This window comes from Durio zibethinus, chromosome 22 (genome assembly GCF_047325235.1).
Source record: "Durio zibethinus cultivar Kanyao isolate XHJ-2024 chromosome 22, ASM4732523v1, whole genome shotgun sequence".
NCBI lineage: Eukaryota > Viridiplantae > Streptophyta > Magnoliopsida > Malvales > Malvaceae > Durio > Durio zibethinus.
The window spans coordinates 3,773,493-3,788,483 of NC_143183.1; the positions used below are offsets into that span (position 1 = coordinate 3,773,493).

A 14,991-nucleotide genomic window follows, 5' to 3' on the forward strand; every position below is an offset into this window, starting at 1 on the left:
TTTATAGCAGTATCTTTCCATTTCTTTGGCAAGCCATCTATTTTTGAAGCTTAGATTTTATTGTGCATGCGTCTGGCTTGTTGATTTACAAGTACAAGTTAAAGAATGCTTGATATTTTGGCTCATTGCATTTGTTGTGTGATGGTTGTTTCTCCTGACAGTTTTTTGTATTATTGTAATGTTGTCTGGTGAGAAGGTCAAGTCTGTGTATCATACGTTTTATCATATTGTACAAATTGGTGATTAACAGATATTTATTTGCTCACCTAAATAGGAAAGCAATAATATTGTCAAGATGTGTCTTGTGGATCATTCCATCTATTAAACAATGAATTTTGGTAGTAGCTTGGCTAATGCAGTGATAATGTTGTGGGTAACACCTTAACACTCATTGTGGCTGGAAGTGCTTGTTTGTTTTGTGGTCAATAAGAAAAACATGCTAGTTTGATTAAGATGCTTCTACTTTAATGTTGTTTGGATTCAAGGCAATTCTACACCAAAAATATGTTAATGCAGTCATGTCTGGTTTTGTAATATATACGGAATGAATGTAATGTGGGCTATTTGGGAGATGGGCATGGGTCTAATGTGTAAATAAAAAAAAGAAAAAGGAAGAGAGGTAACATGCAAAGCATGATTCTATCTAGCATCCGTCAACCATGACTCTACTGCTTTCTTGGTCTCCATTTTTAATATTTTTGCAAATAAGTTGAATATCTGCTAAATACTAATATAGTAATCTGGTCTTCTCAGCTGTTTTGTCTTTAGATACATGGTTTAGTTGCAGTTTTCCATTTCAGTTTCAGATGCAGGAATCCATTTTTGGGATCAACACAATTTCATTGGTTTTCTGAGGGACGTGCCCTTTGCGCTTCAAAAGTTTCAGTTGCTGCAGATTATTCTGATTCTGTTCCGGATTCATCTAGTTATGCAAGTAACCAAGGTTATCATCCTCTTGAAGAACTGAAAGTTTGCAAAAGGATCCGAGAAACAAAATTATCATCAGCTGAAATAGCAAGGACGACTGTCGAGGTGCATCTTTTAAAATCTTGTTATTACCGATCTGGCAAAAGAATTTAGAGTTTAGATCATTTGAAATGAATTGAACATGTTGATGGCGTCAGTGTGTTTGTTACTCCCATAACATAAACATAACTAGTTTTTCCTCTGCAACAAGAATTCATGGTTATGCTTTTCCAGTTTTGCTTGTCTTAGGCTAACAGCAGTGCTTTGCTAGTCTTTCCTGGGGCAGTACATTCTGAACCTCATGAGCAGATTTCGTGGGCTGAATTTCAATATGTTGTTGATGATTATGGAGGTAAGTTCATGGAGTACCACTTTTGGTCTTTATTAAGCTTTGGTTTTATTAGTGTTTTATTTCCAACTTTTTTTTTTGGATAAATAAATTTCCAACTTTTATTTATAAATTACAATTTTTTCTTCTTTCGGAATATCTTATTTCTATTGAGGCTTTAGTTGTCTCTAGATACATTCTGGTATGCTTAATTTATTCTTGTTTTGGGAATTGAATACTGAAATTAGTGTTTCTCTTCTTCCTTTTCCTTTCCTCTGTTTCTCCTTTCTTCTTCCCTTCTTGTTTCTTCCGTCTTCCCATTTCTCTTGGTTTATCGCTTTTATCTCTCTCCCTACGCTTCTCTCCTTATACTTATCCATCGTAAATAATCAGTTCTCTTCTTTCATTAAGTTTGCATGGAGCATGTTATATCATATTTACCTAATTTATGTGTTACCTTTCTTGTTTTAAATTCAGATATTTTTTTTGAAATTTTTGATGATGAGAACATCTTACAAGATCGTGGAGCAAGTAACCTTGTGGTGAGGATATAATTGCTTCTCAAATATTGTAGCTTAAATTAAGTTTGATACCACTATATATTTACTGCAAAGTTGGGTGTCATTAATTTGTCATGGGTTAATATTATGAATGGCCCCTAGATGGTAATGAAATATTAATTGTGGTACCCGAACATTGGAAATCTCTAATGTGATACTTGAACCATGAATCTGTTAACTAATGTGGTATTCACCCTTAACATGGCTAGCTTTAAATAATGACACGTAACGGACAAACAACCCTCCAAATACCACATTAGTTAATAGATTCATAGTTCATGTATCACATTAGAGATTTTTAAAGTTCAAGTTCCACATTGAACATTTCATTATAGTTTAGGGGCTATTCATAACATTAACCCATTTATCATTTAGAAGTCACTAGCCTAACAGTTGCTATGTATCAACTGTACTAGTCAATGCGTAGCTGAAGAATAGGGTCAACAATGATGTATAGCTTTCGGATTTTAATATTAAAGGTTCCAAAGCTGTGGAGGGATTTTTATAAGCCTTTCATCAATCTGTAAACAAAGAATAAATGGCTTCTGAAATTACAGAAATCAGTAATAAATTGCAAATGTTGTAATAAGGCTTTGGAGATGTCAAAAATGTACACATGGTAAATGTTATTCTGTGCTTAGGGATGGTATGTTTTATTTTCTTGTGAACAGAGTTCATAGTGAAAGAGAGTCTATGATTGGAGAAATTAAGAAACTTTGCTAGTCATTAAGATACCTATATTGCATGAGAATACAACAGAATGGTGATTAGTGATTCTTTTTGAGATATTACTACAACAATGGTTCATAATGGAGATGATAACAGTCAAAAGATTGATGGACTTATGGTTTCCAGGGAGTTCTATTATTTCTATATTCTCCCATTTGCTTTAATTAGCACATATCGTATGCTATAAAGAGGTCAAGTATTTTCCTTCTTTCTAGTCATTGGGTTCCACAATTTACATTTTGTTATGATTTCAATTCTTTCAGAATGCTGTGATTGGGATGGACATCCCCATGCATGAGAATATTAGGGTAGTTGATGACTATAATATTTCAGACATTGGAAAGGATGATGAAATTCCTTTTGATGATGATTATTTTGAGGTTAGAACCCACTGATTGTTGATTTCTAGAAGTGAATTTCTGACATTTTCGTTAGTTTGGTTACTCAACTCACATCCACATTAAATAGGTCATGGATTCTGAATTATCTGAGGCTCCAGTTGATTGGGGGATGCCAGACACTGCCACTACCAGCTGGGTTCATCCTATTTATTTTGCCAAGTGCTTGACAAAGGTGATGACAGCTTAGTTTCCTATAACTACAAGTTGTACATAATTGAAGATGCCCATAATGGCTTCTCATTGAAACTTGGATTGACATCATATGCACCAGTGATTCCCGAATGATCATTATTAAAAATTGGCTATTTATATTTTAATATTTAATTTTATTCAATGATATTCAGTTTTGTTCTCTATAACTCTTCAAAAGGCTACTGAGAAATTAGTAGTTCAAAGAATTGTTTCATGAGTTTGATAAATCAGTCTTCACTGAATGAAGAGCATTCATGAGTTATGGTTAGATGCACCCTGCCCTTTCTATTTTTATGGGTATCTCCGTTACACTTAGTTTCTGCATTCTTGCAGGCTGTTCATGTGGAACATGACAGAAAAATGGACCACCCCTCAAATGGTGTTTCTATTGTGGGTTGCCTCAGGCCAGCTTTTGCTGATGAAGAATCATATCTAAGAAGGCTATTCCATTTTGAAGATAATGATGGATACACCTCAGACTGGAAAGGTTTCTTATATTTATACACTAATTCCACAGTTAGCATAGTAGACCTCTCTATCCCTGAGTCAAATTACTGGGAATGATAATGGTTATCAAACCGGATAGGCAGTGCTAGAATATATGTGTTGTAGGTGTGAATGCAAACGCATATTCACATGTTTTCGACTACCCAGTATCAAACTTGCTGACAGATCTGTTCTCAAAATGAGTATCCCAAGATTCAATCTCTCAATAGGACTTTTATAACTTCTATACAGACTAGAAATGAAATTACTTACAATCAGAATTTCTCCAAGCTGTTTGTAGACCTCCCTAGCTATCTTATTTTTACACTTAGCTTGTGGAAGCTTGCAAACACTAGCATTTGGTGTTTCTTTTTGTTCTTTCCGAAGGGCAAATGATAGCTTTTTCTTTAGACTTTGATTTTGTACATTCTAAATTACTTGCCTTTAAAACCTTATTTGGTTATGCAAAATACATATTGGTGAAATTAGCTGTTTGGCTCTAATCTTCTTTGTTTTGCCCTTGTCTAGATGGCGAAACTTCCAAATCTAGTTCCAAATATGGTGGATGTAAAAGTGGCTCGACTCTTTATCGATTGGATATAATGAGAATGGAGTTATTTTCTGTATATGGTGTTCAGGCACGTAACTTACTCTCTCCAGGGCCATATTTGTAAGTTAGTGATTTACAGTGGTGGTGAGCCAGATATATATGGTTCAGATGAAGAGAAGCATGGAAGAAAGATTATCATCTTCTTTTCTCTATAAAGAGATTGTCTCAAAAATGCTTCAATTCTGAGATAGATGCCTACTCAGAACACAACCAAATTGTCTTTTCATTTCTACGGTGTCATCTTTCTCCGAGATGCTATAACTTAAATTGTAATTCTGCATCTCTTTGTATATTTGCAGTCCTTAATTAGCATGCAAGATTTTCAAGATGCTGAGCCTGATGTCCTTGCACACTCTACTTCAGCAATTTTGGAGCGTTTTAGTGAGAAGGGAATCAGGTGCAATGTTGCTCTAAAAGCCCTATGCAAGAAGAAGGGTCTCCAAGCAGAGGTAATAAACGATATCTTATATGTTTTTGACCCTTCCTTTTTCTAATCTTAAACTTGTCTTGCATTTCTTTGCATCTCTTCTATCTGTTTCTAGATTTTGGCACACCCATAGAGTTGGTGGAAAAGTAGAAAATTGTAACTTGAAAAAAAAATACACCATAAGAGTTCGAATTTTTTTTAAATGCATGAGTAGAAAAAAGGTTTGTTTATTAAAAAAATAAAAGGACATAAATACCCCTAATTATATATTGTTATTATTACTTTATTCTGGCCTTTACATAAATTCACCGAGTTGGTGTCACTTGACTGATGACACCAAACTCCGTCAAGCACATTCTCTATAGTATAATTGGAAAGCACTTTAACTTTTTCTCTAACTAGAATGTTTTTTGCCTGTTATCTGGAGTTAATATTCTGTCTAGAAATGTTGAAACCAGAAGTGGTCTTTAGTAATTTTTTAAAACAAGGCTGTGTGAACTTGTTACCTCCTCTGTAATCTGTGTATAAGGTGACTAGCTAAGTCAGGTTAACAAATATGTAAAAATCCAATACGGTCAACACAATTCTACTTCTCGGCTTCCAACTGTCAAAATTTGAAGCCCTTGCTGCTTCTGTGTATCAACAAGGTACTTGTGCCTATAATGAAGAAACATAGGTATTAAGTTCTGATTGATACTACTTTTACTGTCATAGTACTTTTCAGGATATAGCATGATGAGCCAACATGCAATATTTCTGTTTTGATGAAAATAAACAGAAATATTTCATTCCTTTAACATTTTTAGGCAAAGGATTTTGTTCAACTTATTTTCCGGTTTCAACCATGCAAACTTATAAAATAAAGAGCTCATATTTATCCATGAGTTCCTTATAGATTCATCTTGTTTAGAAGTGTGATACAGATGGGCATGATTCTCAAAACTTGAGACTATTTGTGTTTGCCGCATTGATATTCATAATCTCTTTGAGCAGCAATGTAAAGTACTGGTCTTTACTGTATAGGGAGCTAATTTGATTGGAGTTGATAGTCTTGGCATTGATGTAAGAATTTTCTCTGGAGTGGAAGTATGGACTCATCGTTTTCCATTTAAAGTTCGGGTAAGTAACTTGTAAAACAGTTGAAGATATTATAGAAGAAAATGCTTTTTTTCATTCCACAGTAGTTCATTAATTTTCTGATGTGATATGATATGGTATCAGTGTCTAAACTGTTAGTCGGTAAGAATGAAGAAAACAGATGTTAAAGCTTGTGCATTGTAGTCCTTATGCTTTAACGTAGTGACCAAGTTTAATACTGTAGCCTGCTCATTTTTGGTTGCATCATTTGAAGCTCTAAAAACACTTAACAGCCAAGCTACTCATGTTCTCTCTGCATTCACTATTTCTCTATTATATTTGGTATCCATTATCAATCAATGTTTTCTTCAAACTTGCATTCAAAGAAGTAGCGTTTGCATCATACTTAGGTGATGACCATGATAACTATTTGTGGAGTTAATGCTTGAATTGAAGATCAACATCTGCTACTTGATTATTTATTGGTGCCAACTTCTCCTATTTCAGGATGCAAGAACATTTCTGAATACGATACTAACAAAAAAGAAACCAAAAAGAAAAGAAAAGAAAAACTTGACAATTTCTTTAAGAAAGTGGCATTTGCTCAATTTTGTTTAAATCTTCAGTATTATTTTTCACTATTTTTATTTGTAGTGAGGCTTAAGCCATTCCCAGTAAGAGTTTTCATGCATTAATTGACTATTCTTGCTGAATTGCTGCAGGCTATGTCTGAAACTGCAGCTGAAAAGCAGATCCAACAACTGCTGTTCCCCAAGTCTCGCCGAAAGAAATTCAGGACTCATGGAGATGGGCTTAGGGAGCGAGGCTCTTTTTAGTTTTCCCTTTGTAATCAATCCAGTAACTCTGGTCAAGGACTGTCCAAGACTTCTAAGGTTCTTTTAACCTGCGTTTTTGCAACTTTGATTCAAAAGAGAATAGGCTTAGGTTTTCGAAATTCCTTCTACCTAGTCAGTTGGAGCTGATTCCAATGCAGTTATGGGCACTATTGGTCATGGAAGAACTTGGTCAATTTTGGTGCTGTCCGGGGCAGATTGGCCAGGAGCCTCACTATATTATTCCACAGATCCTACAATAGTGGCTGAGCTGTTTGCAACCCGAGCATTGGCACCATATGATGAAGCAGAAAAGGAAACTCTTCCTGGATGTAGGTGAGCTGTTAAACAGAAAATATAACTTTTACTGAGGTTCATCCGAAGCTTATGGATTGCTAGTATGATGTTAGCTTGATGTAGTAATAAATCGGTGGCTAAATGTGGCATCTTTTATATATTTCCAGTTGATGCCTGACCCCAAACCTGTACTTTTAGTGGCCAATTAAAGTAAGATGAATAAAACAGGAGAGGTCATGATACTCAGCTTTGTAACTCAAATGCCTTTGAAATTTTGCTGAACCAAATTTGCTTATAGCAGTTGGTGACCGGATCTAGTTTGAGAATAAGGGAAGAAGTTACCGGTACTACAATTTGAATACTAAACTTAATGTCACCTCATAAAAATATGTATATAAATCAATTGAATTAAATTTTAGATTTCAGTTCTCATTTCTACAATGTCATGTAAGATCTGCAGTAGTACAATTAGAAAGTTTATCTCTTAATTCTATTTCCCCATTCAATAATTTGTACTTTTCTTAAGCGACGGGACCTAAAGGTAGGAAGGTTTTCAGGGGGGAAAGTCTGTTCATCAGTTCACCAATGTCCCCCGTTACTCGCAAGGATATAGAACTGCAATAATAACTCATGTACAATATCCTTTTTAAGGCCCCAAGCTATTCATTATTCAATGTTTCTTAGTAACACCAATCAACCCAAAATTGATCCTTTTTACATCTCCTATGGTAGATGGTTTCTCAATTCCAAAAGCAGCAATACATCATGATTTGTTCCCTTGCACATCTTTTCCAATGTTCTTGTTCTCAGCAATTTCCCTTCCTCCGGTGTTACTGGTACCATCATGCTTGCTATTATCCCCGGTTTTCGAGCTTCCAGCCATGGTTCCTGGGTTGAGGTTGTCACAACCAGCCTCCACATCAAAATGCTTTATTCTTTCAGCATCGTCATCAGCCACACCAGCTCGGCGTTGATCCTCTTCGTTGTCACCCCTACGGCAAGTGGAATTGGACATGTACAAGAAAACTTACATCAATTTTCTCATGTTTCACACCTGAAGAGTTGGACAATTACGAAGAAACAGACAACAAATCATACTAGACATAGACATGGAGAGATCTATGATTTACAATCGTATGCAAGCAAAAACACAACCGAATTCCCCTCTGCAAGCTTAATGGAGCCAAGCTCACACTGAGTAGGCTTCGAAAAAGATTTACATTGAATTTATAGATCATTCCCCAAAGGAGATTGCTGGCAACAGAATTCGAATCTAGGTCTTACAAACAAAGTAATCCCACCTTACCAACTCAATTAATACCCGTTGGCACCATACTATTCTCCTTTAGCATGTTACAAAGTTGGAAAATAAAGAGGGTGAAATGCAAAATTACTTACCCAGAATAAATAATAAGCCCAACAGCTACTGCAACAAAGGCTAAAAAGTACATCCAATCAACCTGAAGAGGATAACTGTTATCAGAAAATGGACCCTCAATCTATCAAATTTAGGCTTGAATTCAATCTCAATTTTAAAATAAAATATATATATATATATGTATTTTAGATTGCCAACCTTCTCATGGTAAGCAAAAATGCGGATAACAACAGCCCACATGTCTGAGGTCAGCAAAGAGAGATTGAGCATTGTGGAGCCACTCATCTACAAGGAAGAAAACCAAGATTCAAAAGATTGTCAAGAAATATTAGATTCAAGATATTCATATGAACAGTGCTGGAATTTGCTTCCCTGTATGTCCTGGAAAGGTAGGATTGGAGAGTATAATAAAGATTCTACCACTTGGTCATCCAAATCAAAGATTTGTACTGCAATCCAACTTATAAAGATTCTAAAGACAACTGATTTTTTTTCATTTTTCTTTTTTATGTAAAGAAAATAAACATTAATGGACTCTCTAATACAATCAAAGAGAATAGTTTACAAAGTGTCCTCATTCCAGTTTCTGGCTGTTCACCACTTGAGCATATTTATGGACTTATGGTCATTTAGCATGAAAAGATATACATTATATGAAATCTTAAATTGTGATTTTCATACCTTAAGTAACATCGGGACAAATGAGTAGAACAGGAACATAGCCAATGAAAATCCAAAAAATGGAAATGCCTGAAAAAGCAAAAAAGAATAATTAAAGTACATTAAGGAAACAAAAGCTTGAGCTTCTATGCACACCAAAACTGAAAGAACAACCACCAGTTTAGTGATATTCTTCTACCTATTAAGAAATCAGACGTGGGGAACTTGTATGCGTGAGTGCAAATGTGCAATATAACAATTTCATATAAACCATGCACAACAAGCGTAAGAAAAAGCAGCTTTCACTATCAGTAGATACAGGATGCCACAAATCTATCAATTGAAACATCTAGCATTATATAGTTTTCACAACATATTATTTGATCCTGCATTCCTGCCTAGTTATTTTCATCATCTTCTAAATAGAAAACGCCAGGAAAATAGTGATAATAGATTTTGATTCACTCAAACGAAAACACATATGTTGCTTTTCATTATCTCCTTAGGAATTAGTGTCTGGTTCTGCTTCACACATCAGGGCTCTAAAATACCTTAACTATTTCTATCAAGCTCTAACCATTTCTTTCAAGTAGGATCAAGGATTGCAAAAATTAATTTTCCCCCAGATGACTTTTAATCCAATTGCAAGCAGGTAATATTGTTCCATTTACTGGTGCAAAAAGAACATAACAGAGAGAAGAAATAAAAAAAATAAAAAACTTCTTACTATTTTGGACCTCATAAAGCCAACTAGTAGTGAAATGAACTTGTTTTAACTATTGTACCTTAGCTGAAGTCAGCTGCTCCTTTTTTTTATTACCATATTCAGATAGCAATTCTACCATGCAAATTTACACCTATATCAGGTATCAGGGAATTTAAAATGCACATGAGATTAAACCAAAGTTGTAGAAAGACATTAAGGTCGCACACAGGGAGAAAGAGATGGGGAGATTGGAGGTTTTGAAGAAACTTACAGCACCAGCTGTCCAGTGAATAGATTTGAGTTCATTGCGTTCAACCATGCTTCTATAGACATCATTAAGGGTTACAGATTTACAATATAATTGCAGTAAAGAAAAATGTAACCAGCTATTTCTGAGATTGTACACTTCCATATCTTTATCAAAATCTTGATGGCATTAATATCACAGGATATTATAACTTGTCTAACATTCTGTAGTTGGGTATGCATATTAATGAGAAATTATAGCTGTGAAAACAATAAATTTCATAAAAAGAAATATAAACCCATAACAACAAGGAGCCATTGTATTAAGAGCAATCAAACTGGGAAACCAAGGATACATTTGGATTGCACTAATAATGGCACCAAAGAGGCCCAAAAATGACATGAGTTCAACTCTATCAGCATTCTTCACAAGAAATTCCTGCAAAAAACAAACAAATAAGGATTTAGAGAATGCTAGACAACCAACTGCTACACACACGCGCGCAGAGAGAGAATAACATAAGATAAAATGATGCAGTTCTTGAGCCTTCTACGAGCTACAGCCAGTAGACTAACAATGATTGTTAAGACAACTTCATTTACAAATAATGGTCATTCTTCAAACCATAAAACAAACTTATTTCACATATGAAAATCCATCTTTAGACCTGATTGGTAAAAAGAAATGTAAGGCAAGTATTAGCGCACAGAGAGAGAGAGAGAGAGAGAGAGAGAGAGAGAGAGAGAGAGAGAGATATCAAAGTCCTTGACAAGCTATATTCAGTAGAGTAAGAACAATTGACAGAGCAACTTCAATGTACAAATAGTAGTCATTTATCAGACCACAAACAAGACTATTTTACATTTGAATCCTTCTTCAAATCTATTTCAGGTTTCCTTTGCAGATAAACATAAACGTAATTACCTCACTGACATTACTAATGGCATAGAGTGTTGCCCCAGCAATAACGAGTAAATCTCCTTTGTGAGGATTGCTGCCTCCTGCAACCCACAATAGCAGTTGTCAGACCATAATACACCCCATATTGTCCCACCTTAATGCCTTAAAATAAACTAAAATCAAATAATTGATAGTGACAATATGTGGTTTATTTTGAAAATAAAAAATCCATGAAACTATGGGAAAGCTTGGCCACATGTCAGTGCCCTAGAATTAGACAAAGTTCATAATAATGAAGATCAGTAAAAAATTTAATAGTAAAGAAAGGAGCAATAGGAGGACCAGTTCCACAATTACATCCCTATATGCAGATTAAAAGAAGTGTACAAAAAAAGGAGAAAATGTGAAAACTTTACCTGATCGTTCCCCTGCATGAACATCTGAAAAAACAACCATGACAAGACCACCAACACATACAAGCACACCTGCTATCTTTCTGAATCTGTACTTTGTTTTCAAGAAAATAAAGGTAAGAAGCATGACAGATGGGATAGACCAACAATCCAGCAGCATGACACTTGTTATAGATGTGTACTGATAGGCCTTCACCACTGCACATGAAGTGACAGTCAATTAACAAGAGTAAAGATTAAACGATTTTCAGACATGACTATTTTTTGACATGCATACAAAAAACACCTAAATGGAAATTTTTTCTTGAAAAAAAGGCAACCAAAAGGGATACAGGGTAATAGACAACCATTTCAAAAGAGCAGATGTGTCATAAGCTTATTTACTGATTCAGTAAATTACATTTGATGTTACTATATTGGACGTGAACAAAAACTATTCGCAATCTAAACTGAACTCCAGTTTAACAGCAGCGGTGTGAGCATTGAATTGATTTTCAATGCTAACTCGTAATTTCACATGTTTAGCCACTCGTTCATTCAAAATATACTCAAAATACAAAAATATCATGTAGACAGTTAAATCTTTTTTAATAGAAAACCCCATGGGCACAATGATGCTACTGAATTAACATTTATTCCCAGCTAAATTCTAATTCATCTCCTTTCCATGTATGGTTTCTCTTAAATTTCTAGTTTATTAGTCAAGATGAATTAATAAAATGCTGATCAACTTCCCAGAATATTCTTTCAGCTAATGGAAGGTTAAATTAGAAGAGGCATAGAGCTGAACAAAAATGGATATTGTAGGGATTTGTCACTAGTTAGCAAAATATACAATATGGGAAAAGAAACAGCAATTAAACTAGGTTGGATTATAAGAGTATCTGTCATGATTAACTAAGGAGGTTTTACAAAACAGAATCAACTAGGGAGAGAAGCGAGCAAGCTTCCGCTAAAGACAGCTCTATCAATCAATTAAGCTCAAAGTCTGCAATTTCTCGAAAGTGTCCTGCATATCCTTTACATTTTCAGTAAGAATATAAGTTTACTCAAAAGTCTGCAATTTCTCAAAACTGTCCTGTTTATCTTTTACATTTTCAGTAAGAATATAAGTTTAGTCTAAAATAAAAATAATTAAAAAAAACTAAAAAATATGTGCAGTAAAATATATCAAATCAGCCAAGTTCATTGAAAGAACATGATCCACTTACCAAGATAATTGGCCTCTACATCTACCAATCCAAGAACAACATAATAATACCATTTTGCCTGCACAAATTCCAAATAAAGAAGCCAAACTTAAGGCATCAAATTTGAAAGAAAGGGAAAAGAAATCCATGATAGAGAGCATTAATAAAAACAAAACCTTCCTCCTCAAGCCCATGCTAGCCTTCTTACTTTCTAGTTGAAGTAATGAAAAAGGGGACCAAACAAATGAATTTTTAAGCCTATAATAGTTATATTCATCTATTAGGAAATAGTAACACAAGCCAGTTTATTCCTCTATCGGCCACTTGCTGAGACATATAGCTTGATCCATTAGATATCTCAAAAACCTTCAACTGCTACGTTATTAGTTGCCTTCTTTGCATTCATGACTAGTATTTTGTTTACATATAAAACCAATTTACAGAAGTTTCTGTTTACAAGCACTTCTTGGCTACAAGCATTGCTCAGGTGCATAACAGCCAAGGACAAACTATAGTCCCTGATAATAATATATTTAACCCAAAAAGGTGGCATGTAATCAAATTCTACACATATTCCAAATCCACTCAAAGTTGAAATGAGAAGAGATGTCAAAGCCAATAAATACCTTAAGTGCTTGCCTTCTGTAAATCATGACACTTCCGTAGAAAACAGTCAAGAGTACATAATTTAGAAAAGACTGAGATGTTGGTGCATTGATTCCTAAGATACACGAGCAGACAGAGAAATAAATGATCGATGGGATGAGATCGCTAAACAGATGGAAAATTATCTTTCTAATAACCAAATGATGCTACATAATTAAAAACCATATGAATACTTTCTTTTTTAATCTAATCTAATGTGTTGACGCATTGATTCTTTCTTTTTCTAACTTTGCTTCTGAGCTTTGACAATCTACTATAACATAGAACAAGCGGTGGCAGGGGGCAACAGACAAAAGATCTCTCACTGCTTACCAAGAAAAGAACCAATTGAAAATACACAGAATCTCAAATTTAATGGACAACGAGTAAGAACAAGGCGAACACTCTAAAGAAAATATTGAAATTAAAACAAGAAATATGGTTGATCAAACCATAAATTCAGCCTTTTTAAATCTAATAATTTGAACAAGCAGTGGCAACAATTTTAAAAATCTACAAGACTTTTATGAGAGAAAAAGGCTCCCATTCTTTGCAATCAATTAGTACAAGAAACACATCTACAATTTTAAAACTCAACAATCAATCGAATTAAGTCAAGGGTTAAAGCTAGAAATCAGAGAAAGTAATTGAATTATATTTCTTTTTCCAATCCTTAACCAATTTTCATTAAAGGGTACCTTTATATATGATCACTCTTGACAAAATAAAAAAGAAAATACAAAAAAAATTAAAGACAAAGCCCCAAAAAAGAAAAAAAAAAAACCTTTTTTAGCGAGTTCAGAGGAAGAGAAGCCAGTAGAAGTGATGAGAAGAGACAGAAACTGCCCCAATCCAAGTCCAACCAATGTCTTCTTCGTCCAAAACTGCTTAAAACTAATCATTTTGTTCTCTCTCACCATTCTCAATACCAAAAGGTAATCACCAAAATATCTGGAAAAAAAGAGTTTTTTCTAAAAACCCAGTTAAGAAAAACCAACATACTCAAAAACCCATTTGCGGAAGCTCCTTTAAAAGCTTCAAAAAGCACCCAAATTGTCCACAATATCAGATACCCACCAATGGTTTTTGTCAGTGTAGATAGTGAAATGACTCGAAAGTGATAGGCTTTGACTCAAAAACTAGCAATGAATGAACCGGCAATCTCCACCTCTCCAGCCGTTAAATATTGTTAGTATAAAAAGAATTTTAAAAAATACGTATCCCTTCTGTTGAAGAAAAAATGGCCGCTACCAGCTGTTGAATTTGGCCATTTTCTTTTGTTTTCAATTTTTTGTTTTGTTGGATGGTTTAATGGTAGAAGAAGAATCCAATGTGATTAAATTGACAACACCAACAATAATTGTGGAACTTTGATTATAATAGCATAGAAAAATTTCATAATCAAGACAAGCACATCGGTTCAAAATTTAATTTTTAGGCAAATTTTTTAATCATGTTTTAGTTTTTTTTATCAATTTTTTAATTTTTTAAATAATTAAAATAGTATGAGAAAACAAAAATAATTTTTTTATGATTATTTAATGTAATTTTGTTTAAAACTTGCGTAAAGACAAAAAAAAATGTTGATGTTCTTATTGATATTACTTTGTATTTTGATGATGTAATGTATTAATTTGAAATGTCTTCAAATTAAATATTAAAATGTGATGTTGCCATTTGCTTTGGACCAAAATCTATAAAGAGTTACTATTATCTTATGATGTTGCCATTCAAATGGTAAGGCATATGCCGGGCACGGAATGTGGTTCCCTTTCCTTTTCACTTTTTAAGCCTTTTTTTTTTTTTTGGTTTCCTTTGGAATATAACTGCTCTGTTCAATCTTAATTGATTAATAGTATTTTTGTAGATTCTAATTCTGACGTTGACTCTCAGCCAAAAGCAAAAGCCCATGGAATGACATGACTTCAACTTGTCAGTGGAATTTT

The 14,991-nt window shown here is 34.2% G+C and overlaps 2 protein-coding genes across 5 annotated transcripts in view; one reads left to right on the top strand and one right to left on the bottom strand.

Annotated features, from left to right (window-relative positions):
- LOC111307780 (Pentatricopeptide repeat (PPR) superfamily protein) overlaps window positions 1-7,167 on the top strand; it is a 29,059-nt gene extending 21,892 nt beyond the window's left edge. For 2 of the 3 annotated variants that reach the window (XM_089751311.1, XM_022905993.2), the window contains exons 3-12: window positions 801-1,032; window positions 1,216-1,318; window positions 1,772-1,836; window positions 2,847-2,963; window positions 3,052-3,156; window positions 3,510-3,663; window positions 4,191-4,300; window positions 4,572-4,721; window positions 5,723-5,818; window positions 6,499-7,167. In XM_089751311.1, the coding sequence (XP_089607437.1) occupies window positions 801-1,032; window positions 1,216-1,318; window positions 1,772-1,836; window positions 2,847-2,963; window positions 3,052-3,156; window positions 3,510-3,663; window positions 4,191-4,300; window positions 4,572-4,721; window positions 5,723-5,818; window positions 6,499-6,612 (1,246 nt within the window). In that variant the 3' untranslated portion in view covers window positions 6,613-7,167. The remainder of the gene's footprint in view (window positions 1-800; window positions 1,033-1,215; window positions 1,319-1,771; window positions 1,837-2,846; window positions 2,964-3,051; window positions 3,157-3,509; window positions 3,664-4,190; window positions 4,301-4,571; window positions 4,722-5,722; window positions 5,819-6,498) is intronic. The other variant, XM_022905995.2, reaches the window with a different exon arrangement.
- Window positions 7,168-7,275: 108 nt separating this feature from the next.
- Window positions 7,276-14,421, bottom strand: LOC111307781 (uncharacterized). 2 transcript variants are annotated; one of them, XM_022905996.2, is made up of 11 exons: window positions 13,830-14,421; window positions 13,027-13,121; window positions 12,422-12,479; window positions 11,214-11,408; window positions 10,822-10,898; window positions 10,253-10,335; window positions 9,922-9,973; window positions 8,966-9,034; window positions 8,483-8,569; window positions 8,305-8,366; window positions 7,276-7,898 (listed from the first exon to the last, which is right to left on the bottom strand). In XM_022905996.2, exons 1-11 carry the CDS (start codon window positions 13,963-13,965, stop codon window positions 7,670-7,672), a joined length of 1,143 nt encoding a protein of 380 aa, XP_022761731.2. In that variant the 5' UTR covers window positions 13,966-14,421; the 3' UTR covers window positions 7,276-7,669. The 2 variants fall into 2 exon arrangements, with proteins under 2 accessions (XP_022761731.2, XP_089607438.1); XM_089751312.1 differs by having other exon boundaries at window positions 7,836-7,960; window positions 13,830-14,350.
- Window positions 14,422-14,991: the final 570 nt, after the last annotated feature.